The sequence below is a fragment of the Acipenser ruthenus genome, chromosome 23, assembly GCF_902713425.1.
Source record: "Acipenser ruthenus chromosome 23, fAciRut3.2 maternal haplotype, whole genome shotgun sequence".
Taxonomy (NCBI): domain Eukaryota; kingdom Metazoa; phylum Chordata; class Actinopteri; order Acipenseriformes; family Acipenseridae; genus Acipenser; species Acipenser ruthenus.
Genome location: NC_081211.1, coordinates 7008166 through 7021627, shown reverse-complemented (window position 1 = coordinate 7021627; position 13462 = coordinate 7008166). Strand labels below are relative to the sequence as shown.

General features: G+C 37.8%; 1 protein-coding gene across 9 annotated transcripts in view; it reads left to right on the top strand.

Annotated features, from left to right (window-relative positions):
• Positions 1 to 13462, top strand: part of LOC117964131 (receptor-type tyrosine-protein phosphatase U-like) — a 193516-nt gene that overhangs the window by 93573 nt on the left and 86481 nt on the right. For all 9 annotated transcript variants that reach the window (XM_058997649.1, XM_058997648.1, XM_058997645.1 and 6 more), the window contains exons 4-5: positions 10380 to 10461; positions 12132 to 12247. In XM_058997649.1, the coding sequence (XP_058853632.1) occupies positions 10380 to 10461; positions 12132 to 12247 (198 nt within the window). The remainder of the gene's footprint in view (positions 1 to 10379; positions 10462 to 12131; positions 12248 to 13462) is intronic.

Below are 13462 nucleotides of genomic sequence, written 5' to 3'. Positions count from 1 at the left end.
CATATAAGCACAAGATTTAAACTGACTTTGGACAAGGCCTCAGTACAGCTCCGTGCATATGTTTGTATTAGAAAGCACGGATACCCATGGAGTTAATTTGAAAAACATGAAAAAACTAACAAACTTTTACAATATTTGATATTTTATACCTCTGTAAACAATTGTTGACTCCACTCCCATTCGTCTTACTTCTGTCCAATGATAGGGGTTTCCACTCTATCATTGCACATTCCCTCTGCGGGGGAAAAGGGGGGTTTGCATACCACGTTGTACCTAGCAGGGCGCATCCATCTGTTCCCCTCCCCCATCTCACACTCATCAATGCTAGTCACCTGCCTTTTGGCGTTTTTGCTCAGACACCCATCTTTGACTTTGAGTCGTGTTAGGCTATGCAAAACTGCACGTAACTGGTTTTGCTGATGGGAAATTAAAGAACTCGAAACTTACACAGTACTGTATAGAAACTTAATATAAAAGCATATTAAAGCAACTGAATTGGTAAGCACATTAAAACGACTATAAAAACACATTCACACACAATTTAAACACAACTTAACTGTAAAAGACACATAACGTAACACTTATAATTAATAACATAATACCTCATGCAGAAAGCCATCACTACAGTAACACCCCCTACAGAAAGTGTTGTCATCCAAGTTTTGTGAAACATGACTAGAGTTCTGCGTAGGTCCCAGCCAATTTAAGTTGGGCCAGTAATATTGTTCTGTAATCACTGATAAATCAAAGTTCACTACTTGAAATATACACTCACACTGATTTTAAGTGTTCCTTAAAGTGTTAGCATGGATGCTTTAACAAAAAACACACAATTTGTTTTGTTATCCTGAGGGTACCATATTATAAATATAATATTGCAATAAAAAAAAATCACCTTGAAGTCAAATATTTCTGTTGAAGTCCTTGCTGGAGTTCGTGTTGCACTATATTGCCATCTGTATTATTGGTTTGTGTGTCAGAGATGGGAAGAACATTTTATCAAATATTAGAGATGCTATCAGACATGAGAGGACTGTGAAGCAAGGGGAACCGTATTAAATTTATTTTATTGCAGGGACTTAAAGGTATAGCAAAGCTTGCAAAAAGCTTGTTGCTTTGAGATTGAATAGAGCCCAGAGGAGACATTAGCAGTAAGACTTTGTGGTTTTCTTTTATCAGTTCTCTCTGCATTGTGACAGTACCTCAGTCTATATCTTGCTTTCAAACCAAAAGCTTAGAGCATTATAGCTGGAAACTTGTTTGGGTTCAGTTTAGCCACCTTGGCTTCTGACCTGGTCAGATCTTAGCAGCTAAGTAGCAACAGTATTAGCTGGAGCAAATCCTGGTTTAATTTGTAGGTGGGAGAAAACCAGGTAAGGGGTTCATTGTGTTAGGTTGTTGCCTTTACTTCATGCTGTGATCATTTCTAACCAATTCTTTTTGGAAAAATTGACAATTTCTTAGAAATTAAAATAGAGGTACAGGGTACTCTTGTGCAACAGGTTTCTTTACTTTTAATGTCAGTCCAAACGTAATTACATGTTAAAGGAGCAGAATTACAGAGTTTATTCTGTCGTGTATGAAAAATGTATATACCTGAAATTCAGATATACCAGTATTTAGGAATGTATACCATTTACAAAGCCCTGTTAGATGTAATATAAATGATACATTATACGCTTATCAAAGTTTACCATAGTAAAAGCATAGCAAAGTGTAACTAAGCATGGCAAAGCATAGGAAAGCATTGCACAGCCCATTAAAAACATGGCACACTATGGTAAATGCGTATTGTAATTCTAGGAAAAGCATGGGGAAACTGGTGTGCAAACTTTTCTAAGAGTAATTTCTGTTTTAATGGTTTGATATTCATATGAAACTGTTTGACAGAGAAGTTTCATGTCCTCCCTTATGCAAACACTACCATATTTACATAGCATTAGCACAATGAACTGATGTAAACTTCACTATTTTGCACAGTGATTATTGTAGTATGCTAGTCCTGAATTCATTCTACAGAAATTTGGTTAGCAATATAAGTACTGTAGGTACTCCGTTAGAACACTGTACAGTTACTTTCCCCAAAGTGGTACTGCAGAATAGTTTTTGTAAGAGTGAAATATCGACAGTGCTGCTTACCTGCAGATGCAATGTGATTCAACTACACTCTGCTACACACGTTCTTGCATCTGATCGGCTGCTATCCCACAGCTTGATGTATACAGCAGCAGCCTTGTGTCCAGGATGGCATGGTCAGCCTGGCAATAACGTGCTGACTGTGTAGTTAAATTACATGACTAATACATGGAAACTGAGCTTTAGACCTAGAACGGAGCTGCATTGTACTAGCCCCTTGGGCCAGCACTACTAGCTTGTAAGTGGACTTTTCATTAGCTGGCAGACATCAGTCAATCGGATAATCACCTGGGAATTGTATTGATTATCACCTTGTTAGCTGCTGAGCTGAACTGGGAAGAGAGGCAGAATTACACTGTGTCTCCTGGGGGCCCATCCATTCCTCTCACCAATGAGACTACAAAGGCTTCCTCACAGTGTTTCATTAACCAGACAAATTAAAATTGACTCCTGTCTGCAGTGTTTTTAATGGAAAATCTTTGAGCCAGCACAGGAGAGGACAAATCTTTTGTTAAGAGCGCTTCAGGTTGGTGTGTGTCTTTTGTCAGATATCTGGAAGATGAAGCATTGTTTGTGCATTTTTTATTTACTTAATGGATGGGAAAAGCAGGACATATGTTTTTAAATGTTAACAGGTATATCTTTATTTCAACATAGCATCTGTAAACCTCATAACTCTCGACTAAACTGGACTCGATAGCACCCAACTGTATCAAAACTTGCATAATACTACTGAATTTACTGTGTTTTATAACTGCTCCTATCTGTAATGTGATGTTTTGTAATGTGATACTTTGTAACAACTGTAAGTCGTCCTGAATAAGGGCGTCTGCTAAGAAATAAATAAATACATTATTATTATTATTATTATTATTATTATTATTATTATTATTATTATTATTATTATTATTATTTTTATTATTATTATTATTATTATTCATTTAGACGCCCACTACACAGAATTTGTAATAAATGGTATTTAATTGATGATCATGGATTATCGTACAAGATGAAACACAAGAAGGTCCATCGCTTGGCTATTTGGATGAGATGGTAGATCCCCTGTGGTTAACTGTGGGGTAATTGAAGAAAGGTCGAGATTGGTGTAGGTTGAGAGACGTGAATCAATTTTAGGAAAAAGAGGGGTGAGTTAGAGGTCAATTAATATATTTTTATGATTGACTATAATGTGTAAGGAGGGGTCACTTGCCCCTGAAATCAAATGCAATAATTCTTCTGATTCCTGACCATGAAGACCTCAAATTCTAGGATTTCAAAGCAACACACATCATGCAAACTTATGTTTAGATTTTATAACAATCCTCTGGATTACTTTTCTTGGGGCCAGTTTTGCAAGCTGAAGCCATTTTGCATTGTGATTGTGTTTCAGGTTCAAACAGTCGTCCTTTAAGTGGTGAAGAGCCTCAATGAGTGACGTGTAAACATTGTTTTTTTTTTTTTTTTTTTTTTTTTTTTTTATAAATTTAGTCGTCGCCAATTATTTTTACCCCGGTTTTCACCCCAGTTTAGCATGCCCAATTATTATCTGTATCCCCGGCTCACCGCTCGCAACCCCCCCGCCGACTCGGGAAACGGAGGCTGGAACACGCGTCCTCCAAAACGTGCTCCTTCCAAGCCGTCATTTTTCGCACTGCAGATCCACAGCAATGCCACCAGACCTATAGTGCCGGAGGACAACACAGATCTGGCGGCTCCGCTGCAGAGCCACAGGCGCCCCATCGGCCACAGGGGTCGCTGATGCGCGGTGAGCCGTGGATTCCCCTGCCGACCTAAGCCCTCCCTACCCGGGCAGCGCTCAGCCAATTGTGCGCCGCCCCCTAGGATTCGAACCTGCGATCTCCAGGCTATAGGGCACATCCTGCGAGGAGCGCCTTTACTGGATGCGCCACTCGGAAGCCCCCGTGTAAACATTGTTAATGAAACTGCAAGTACAGTCTTTAAGAAGAAATGAAACTGTGATGCGTAATAATGGACCTGGAATTCAATTAGTCAGTATGATTGTAGCACAATACAAAAACCAGCAGGAGATAAATGATTCATTTAATATTATTTATGGATTTTCTAAATTTATTATTTGTAATAAACTCAATAGCTATCCTCTAGTTGCTCTTTTTTTCTTTAAGTTTGGAATCGTCCGTTATTTTTCTGATTTTCTCCTCAATTTGAAGTGCCCAATTATTTTTATTTCAACCCGGCTCACCGCTGCCACCCCCACGCTGACTCGCGAGAGACGGACACACGTGTCCTCCGAAGCGTGCGCCATGAGCCGTCTGCTTCTTTTCACTCTGCAGGCCCGCCATGCAGCCACCTTGGAGCTACAGCGTTAGAAGACCACGCAGTCCTGGGCAACTTACAGGCAGGCCTACAGGCGCTCGGCCAGTCCACAGGGGTTGCTGGTGCGCGGTGAGCCGAGGACACCCTGGCCGACCTAAGCCCTCCTCTACCCGGGCGGCACTCTGCCAATTGTGAGCCGCCCCTTGGGAACTCTCATCCAGTGGAATAGCCTGGACTCAAACTGGTGACCTCCAGGCTATAGGGCGCATCCTGCACTCCACGCATACAAAACAACAATGATTCATCACCCTGAATAGTACAACTATATTAGATGCATCTTTGATTGAGTGTATTCTGGAATCTAGTGGACCTGCCCTCTCCACATTCACTGTTAGGCCATGTTGACAGTGATACTGTATGATAACAAAATAAAGAGGGAGCCCTATATAACAAACACTTCGATTTTCATTTCACAGAAGTATGCACTTTGCAGAAAAGACCTTTTAAAATATGATCCTTGGTATTTCAGTTAATATTATTATCATGTTCAATCAATCATTTTATCAGCCACAGTTGAAAGCTTTGACTTTAGAAACAATTGGCTTCTCTGGAGTTTTCTCTGATCTCTGCTTCATAATTTTCTGTGAAATCGTGATTGCTTACAAATATGTAAAATGTGTAGATTGTTCTAATGTCTTCCAAAAAAAATATTTATATTCTATAAAAGAGCTACTAATATCCAACTACAGGAACTTGGGGATGTGCATATCCGTGTGTGAAGGTGGTGACAAATCCCAGAACGCTTTTAAAGGAAAGAATAGACTAAGGGTACACAATGCTTGTGAACTAACTGTTCAAAAATTAAATGTGCACATAACTCCACGCAGTGTTGGGGAATTTACTTTTGAAAGGTTATAAGTTACTTAACGAAAATGTAACGTGTTACATTAACTTATTACTTTGAAAAAAAGCTAGTTACAGTTACAAATAATTACTTCTCAGGCACATTTTACAGATTTATTTATTTATTGATTGATTTGGTCGTGCTGCAGCTTGCAATATTCTTTGAAGATCCTGCTATCGAACCCACTCGACCAGCGTTTTCTAGCAGGATGACTTGTAAGGTTTGATTTGCACTGTTGAAGCACTATTTCCATGAGCCATAGGCCGCTTTATTTTAAATGTTATGAAAATATCTTATTTCTTCACGTAAAATGAAATTCGTTACCACATTGTTAGTTGTATAGAAAAGGAACCATTACAGTTATGTCATGAAAAATGTAATCGGATTACAGTAATGCTTCACTCCCCCACACTGTCTATGTATTCCTCTTGTCTGGTTCACTCTTGTCTAGTTCACCCATGGAACTCTCGTTTTACTATCTGTTTTGGATCCACTGTCATGGGAAACTGGTAGGCCGGGAAAAAGGTAGACATTGTTACTGCACATGTACCGAATTTCAGATTTTAAAGGCATGATAGTTACCTTACCACTCTGTTTACCAAGAACTGAAATGATAAGCACTCACACCAAAGTTTAGTAGCACAACAAAAAACATGGTGAAAACTTTCAAAAGTAGGGGAAACATTCATAAAAACAAGTGTGTCTGCATTATGGAACCTCTAGGTTAAACTGTGCAAGGCTTAGTTGTGTTAACCGTGATTTATTTTTATATTTTTTAACGAATACATATATTGCATATTTATTTAATTAACTGTCAGAAGCAGCACTATACGACATGCATTTAATCATAACTATTTATACCACTTGTTTTATTTGTATATTTTAACTTTTAAAATCAGAACAATTTGTATTTATTACACTAATATATATTTATACATTTCACAGTGATAGATATTCTGTATCTGTTTGGTTAGAGTTTCCTTTAGGATTTTCCACTCTAACAAAAACAATGTAACCCATGTGCAGTAGCTGTAAATTATTTTGAAATTGTTATAAATTAACACCTCTGCTTTTCTTGAGTGCAGGCTATTTGTATTCAAAACCATAGAGTGTAACAGATCTTGAACTGAAAATGTATTACCAAATAAAACATGTTAAGATTCAGAACAAATGATTCAGGTTACACTCAATACTAGCATCCCACTTTGATAGACAATGCATTGAGAGAGTGAGTGGGCTTTTCAACCCACACGTCGTGTGTATTTAACTGGTGTATTTCTTATGTTATGACTAATGCAATAGGCACACATGTTAATATGGTCAAACATATACCCCACAGGAGACACTTTGGCCAATATCTTCTGTGCAGTAAGTGTCGTGCTGCAGTACTGTTCATACCTTCTGTTATTACTGACCTTGGAAAATGTTATAAAGATTTCAGGTAGCATAGCCTACAGAAAATCAAATCCATGCTTTTTTGTCATGCTTGCAATAATGTACAGTAGAGTCAATCCGATCTATGATCAACCCTATTGTTTAATCAACCTGACGCACCTGTAATCACATGATTAATTACATGTGGTTTTATATGCTGTACCATACCTCTCTGGGGTTTACAATGCTTACCAATGCTTTACAATGCTTTTAAGTGATTAATAACAAATATATACATATATACACACATTTTTTTTTCTTAAAACACATTACAATAACTATTCCAATATACATTTTTATTTTTTTCTTAAAGCAAATTGCAATAAAGTAAGTTTTAATGATAAAACCATGGTCAATTTATTTTATATAATTATTTAGTTAAAGAATACAAAAAGCATATTTTAACAGCGAAATAACTTACTTGCCTCGCTAGACGCGATGACAAAAGTCACATTTTATACAAAAGCACTGATTGTACCTTTTTGTTTTTGAAAAATAACTGATGGTGTTTTAGGTTCTGTAATATTCACTGAATTCCCAACAAACTTTCCTTTTAAAAAAAAATAATAATAAATTCTGAAATTTGTGCATACTCATTTCCTGGTCAACCAATGTCCTGCGACACCTTCCTCATTGCATATGGTTCTTACTCACAGAACTTGCCCCTCACTGCTACATACAGAACTTCATTATTAGAAATATATTATGTTGTAGGCTATTCCTTACTACTGGCACAGCAATAATAAGATAAGGTTCCTTCCTGTTAGGAGTGCTAGCGAATAACAGCTTTGTTAACATTTCAGGCAATGATGTATTATCAACTGCAACAGGCAAACCACCTTAACAGCAATCACCACCCAGGATATGCAAGCAGCTAGCATACAGATTTCCTGCAAGTTATAGATTGCATGAATCTCATTACAGCCACATACATTTGCAGTGCCACATTTAATGTATTTGTCACACATGCAGAAAGTTTGTCAGTTGTGAGAATGTTTGTGAAACAAGGTTCCTGTAGCTTCCACCCACAGTCTAATCCCATGTTTACATGCATCTGCTAAAGCAGCAGTCTTTGTGAATACTATTAGTGTCTGCCTGTTTATGTTAGTAGTGTTTACCACTCTATTGGAGTCATGTTTTAAAAAAATAAATAAAAAGAAATGTAGTGTGCCCAATTATTTTACCCCCGGATTTCTGAAACCTATTTTATTAGCTACAACCACATCTTTATGAAGTATGTAAAAGCTGTTTTCTAGACGATGTGGAATTCTGCCAGTTGAAATGTGTTGAAATGTGTAGCACAGTGCTAGGAGCTCTGTAGGCGGACAGCAGCGATGATTAAACAAGACATAACATCTAACAAAAGCAAAATGCTTCTCATTAGGAAGAGGTACAACATGTGTTGCATTCGCTAAATCTTTGGCGTCGGGCTCTTCAGGGAAGTTTACTCCTAATTATTTTGTGCCCACTTTACCATGAGTAGCCATGATTCTGTTTCTGTTTTCTTTGTGGGGGACAAATATCCCAACAAAGCGGATTTAAGAACATAAGAAAAGTTAAGAACGAGAGGAAGCTACTGGGCCCATCAATGCATGTCCGGTTCTTCGTATCTGATTGATCCCATAACGCTGTGTAGTCGGCTTTTAAAGTATCCCAATGATTCAGCATTGATGGCATACTAGCCAAGACCTTACACTGCATTGTAAAACCCTAAGTCCCCTCTGGTCTTCTGTGTTATATGTAAAATACTGGAGTGTGTATGCTTAGTGGAGGCACCCGTATTTGTTGAGAGAAATGTGTTCAATTCTAAACTTAGTAAGGACACGTACTAAACACTTATATTTTCACTATACACACTGTGAATTTACGTCGCTTTTTAATGCTATTTTGTATTCATATTTGTGGCAAAGGGTGTTTACTGAGCATGCTTTCTTCTGCTTTATCTCATATTACCATGCTTCTCTGTGTTCAAGCCATTGCTGTGTCTTAGTGTGCATTAACATGCCTTTGCCCTGCTTCTCTGTACTTTAACCCATTGCAAAACCAGTGATTATAGGAAGGTTCAAATGGAACAAAGCAGTTTTATTGTCTGGTGCACTGGGTCTCTAGTCTAATGCCATGTGGTTTGTGATGCATGGCCGATTTACACATCACCTCTGGTGTAAGTCTCCCTTGTTTATTATACACTCCACTCACACTGTCAGCCTCTCTGTTTTAACACTGACCTGTGCCATATATAACTCAACCCCCTTCCTATGTTAACCTTGAAGGAAATTAAACCTGGCTAATCAATACATCTTCTAAAGAATGCCAATACATCAAAACAAAACGCATCCTTTTTTTAAAGCTCTTTTTACATTTTAGACGAAAACAAGTTTCTGTTTACTACAGTTGCCTGTAGTTTATCCTTCCTTCTTGAATGAGAGGTCAGAGCAGAAATCTGAAGATCTGCATTCGACCAATGTTAGTTTGTGTGTACAATAACTTGCTGAAGTGATTACAATACAGAAGAATCGGCCTGAGGGATCATTTCATAGAGCATGTAGCGTTCTGTCATGTGACATGCTGCTTACACATTACACTGCCCACTCAGGGGGAGACAAAGTATGGCATATGACCTCATGAAAGGGCATTGATCCTTTGTGCAGTGGGTTGGAACCTGGAAGCTGTTGGATATTTAAAGGCCTCGCTGAAAAGCTTGGCTGTCTGATGTGCAGGGTGAATCAAGCTCAGGTTTGCATCCTGCCTATGTGAAGTCGCTGCTCTTCACTGGGGATTCCAGAGAGAACTTCGCATTGGCTCTGCGGCTCCTGAGGGTTGAGGGAGGCAAAACCAGTAGGGATTGTCCTCCAGAGGCCAGGAGCTTGCTGACAATCGGCTTGTTCTTGGGATCAAAAGACGCCCTCGGACCTTCACTTCTAATAGCTGTTAAAAAAAATTCCAAGCAGTTTTAAAAAATATTGCACAAACAACACAAAACTGTACGCACACAAATAGAGCATTATACATTATCAACTAAACCATTTTTTTTTTATGTGCCTATTCAATTCTGACAAATAAGTTGTCTTTCTACCCCTAGAGTGAAAGGTCTTTTGCTCTAGGATGCAATATATATATATATATATATATATATATATATATATATATATATATATATATATATATATATATATATATATATTACTGGTAGTTTACTGTGTTTTATTTTTTAATTACACATATGTGCTCTTGTTTGTGATTTTATTTCTATACTTGTTTATTGTGTTCAAACTCAAAGATAGCTATTTTTGCAATGCAAGGTTGTACTAAACCCTTGCACCAGTTTTCATCTAATGAAAGACAAACTTAAAGGTGTTGAAGGCAATTGCGAATTGATTGAATTAAGTTTGCGATCCCAGCTGTGTTGAATAACAGCTAGGCCCTGGCACTTACATGCGTAGATAGGCAGATAATACATACTGACGTTTATTTAAAATATACTGCAGCCCTCGGTCATATCATTGTAAATCCTGACTGTGTGCATTGTGGTGGTGAAAAGCTGTGGTCTGTGAATTCACCTCCTCATTGGGGTATTACATTGAATTTATTTTCGTCTTCGCGTTCTTTCCAGGTCCTTTTCGAGGCCACGGTCTCCAAGGAGCGTCGTGGATACATTGGGATGGATGACATCTTGGTTCTGAACTATCCGTGCTGTAAGTAGAGGAGAGATGGATGGATACAGGCAGGGTTGTTATTGCTAAGGGGAATTGAGTTCACTCACCGGAGTGGGTCAAGCATGTGTGTAGTGAAATAACCTTTGAATTCCTGTGAGGCAAGAACTTCGCAATCTGCAGCTTAGAGTCCAGTCAGGTGAGCCTGCTTCATCAGCATAGACCAGGGGTTGTCCAGTCAGTCCTGGAGGGCTGTTCTACTCCAGGTTTAGCTACTTCAGTGTCTAGGTGGATGTTTAATTGGTTAAATTAAACAATTCATAACAGGGTTAGAACAAAGACCAGGAATGGAAAGGCCTACTTTGGACACCCATGACCTACATAGATTACTTAGAGTTCATGTTAATCGAATGTTGTAATTATACAGTATATTCAGAAATATGGATATAAGCTTCATATTAAATTCTGTATCTGTTTACATAACCAAAAAATCAGTGGTTCAGAAAGGGAACTTTCCATCTGCCTCTGTCATATTTTCTCAAATGGCATAATTAGTTTTTCATTTAAGTCTGGTTTGCTTTAAATACATTATTTATGATATTATATAAGCCCCAAGACAAATTCAATATGTTTATATAACAACAAGCCTTTCATCCATCCGTATTCTCATCTGATTAAAGTCATATAAATAATAAAATAATCTGTTGTCCCCAAACGGGACTTACTCCACCGAACATGAGATCCAGTCTCCAAGCGAAATGTAATCCTCACAACTCTTTGTTAAAATAACAAGAACAAATCGCCTGTCCTGCTGCAAGATATTAACAACATTTTATAAACCTTCAGGCAAAGACTTGAATGGCTGTCCAATTTAATTCCAGACTCAACATGATCCTCCTCAACGTGTAGTACATTTCCACTTTAAGTCCCTGTTTATTATAGTGGTTTTCTTTTGCCAACCCTGCATTACAGAACATAGCATCCTGGCCATTTCATACAAGCTGTGTATATCCCTTATAAAAGCTGACCATATTATGTTTGCAGTTTTCCCATGCTTCTCCCATTTACCACAGTTTATCATGGTTTGCCATGTTTTTTTAATATTCATTACCATGCCTCTCTGGGCTTTACAATGCATACCTATGCTTAACAGTGCTTTCACTGTTCTGTTGTTTCACTTTGCGATGCTTTTACTATGATAAGGGATATGGTAATTTAAGCAAACAAACCAGAAACAAGCTCTGCTTTCTGATGTTTGAAGTCGTTCTGAGTTCTATTGCTCTTGTGTTGAACTTTGAACTTTGTTTCTCAATCATGGGACACATACTTACACATGATTTTCTCAGATAAGAAGTACATTTGCATCATAACTGAAATCCACAAACAGGGAAAGGGTAATAAGAAATAATGTCATGTCATGATCTTAATGTCACTGTTTAAAAGCACGCATGTATCATGATAGTAGAATTTGTGTGGCAAGTCAGTTATGATGGGGAAGACAATAGGCTGGGCAGTGGTTATCCATGGCTTCTCCATTTACAACTTTCCTAAAGGAATTAGAAGCACATCCCTACAGAACAATTGAAATCCAGACTACTCATTTCGAATCAGTGCTGTGCATCACAGAGGTATGGCAGGTGATTCTAACTGTATGCCCAGTCCCTATATATTCTCACTGTTCCGTGCTGTTAAGGCTGCCTTTGTCTTTCCAGATAAAGCCCCCCACTTCTCGCGGCTGGGGGATGTGGAGGTGAACGCTGGACAGAATGCCACGTTCCAGTGTGTGGCATCAGGACGAGCCTCGGAGACGGAGAGATTCCTCCTGGAGGTGAGGAATAACAGCTAATATGTCAATTCAGTAAATCCCATCTTTAATGCAATGTGCGTGTCTCAGTACTGCATGCATGGTTTTGAAAGAGCCACACTTCATCACACATGTATATTTGATTATGTAATGTATTACAGGGCAGTGTTGCAATCAATGAATAACCACCAAACAGATTTTAATTTAAAAGGGTTATTTAATTTAACTCGCTTTTTGTGTTAGGTTTGAATTACAAGTAAGGAGCTGCCTTTTTGTTTGTTATCAGTGAAACAGATTCATCGTCTCATTCAAGTTATGGGAGAAAAAACGAAATGCTTTTCTAAGAGTTTAATTAAGAAACAGTCGGCTCAAAATAACTTTAAAGGGACATCACGTGATAAAAGAAAAACAAAAAACAACTAAGAGCCTTACATATAAGTGACCGTAGACTAGGATGTTATTTTATTTTCTAAAATCACAAATTATTTGGCTAGTTAATGTACAAGTACATGACTTAAATAACTGTACACCTAATAAAAAAAAAAGTCAGAGACTAAGCATTGAGATGAATCTACAAACAGCTGATCATATTCTGATTGAACGTGTTAGTGTTAATACACCACAAGCGTTCTAACATTCAGCTGACTCCAGTTTGGTGTTTCTACTTCTGCAGGAAAATCTCTTTGGTTTCATTCCACATTTGATTAATGATTTAGGGTATGTGTGTAATAAATATTAAACCGATTGCGACTGCAGTGTATGAAAAACATATTGCGGAGATACGTTACGGTACAACACAAGAGATAATAACCGCAAGTAATGAGTTTGTTATTAAGAAACAATGTTCTGCTGCATTTGAAAGATTTCAGAGAGTAGCATTTTCTCAGAGACTAAAGTAATACAATAAAATATACATCATGATGCTTTGGAATGGTCCTGAAGGACTACTTGGCGTGACAGAAACGATGAGAAAATGATTTATTAATAGAGCACTATTTTGTTAATGGCAATAATATAGGGTGATGCAGTGAACCATGTATTCATACCAACAATAAATCATATTTATTTATCATTCCAGGGCAATGAGCTTCAATTAGCTGCATAGTGGTGAATCACAATAAATATTCTGCATCACGATTCATATCATCTAATGAAGTATGATTCTTCACTGATATGTAATAAATAATTCAAGCAGAAAGGAGCTGAAGGGAACTGATTTCTGAACTTGAACAGATTTAA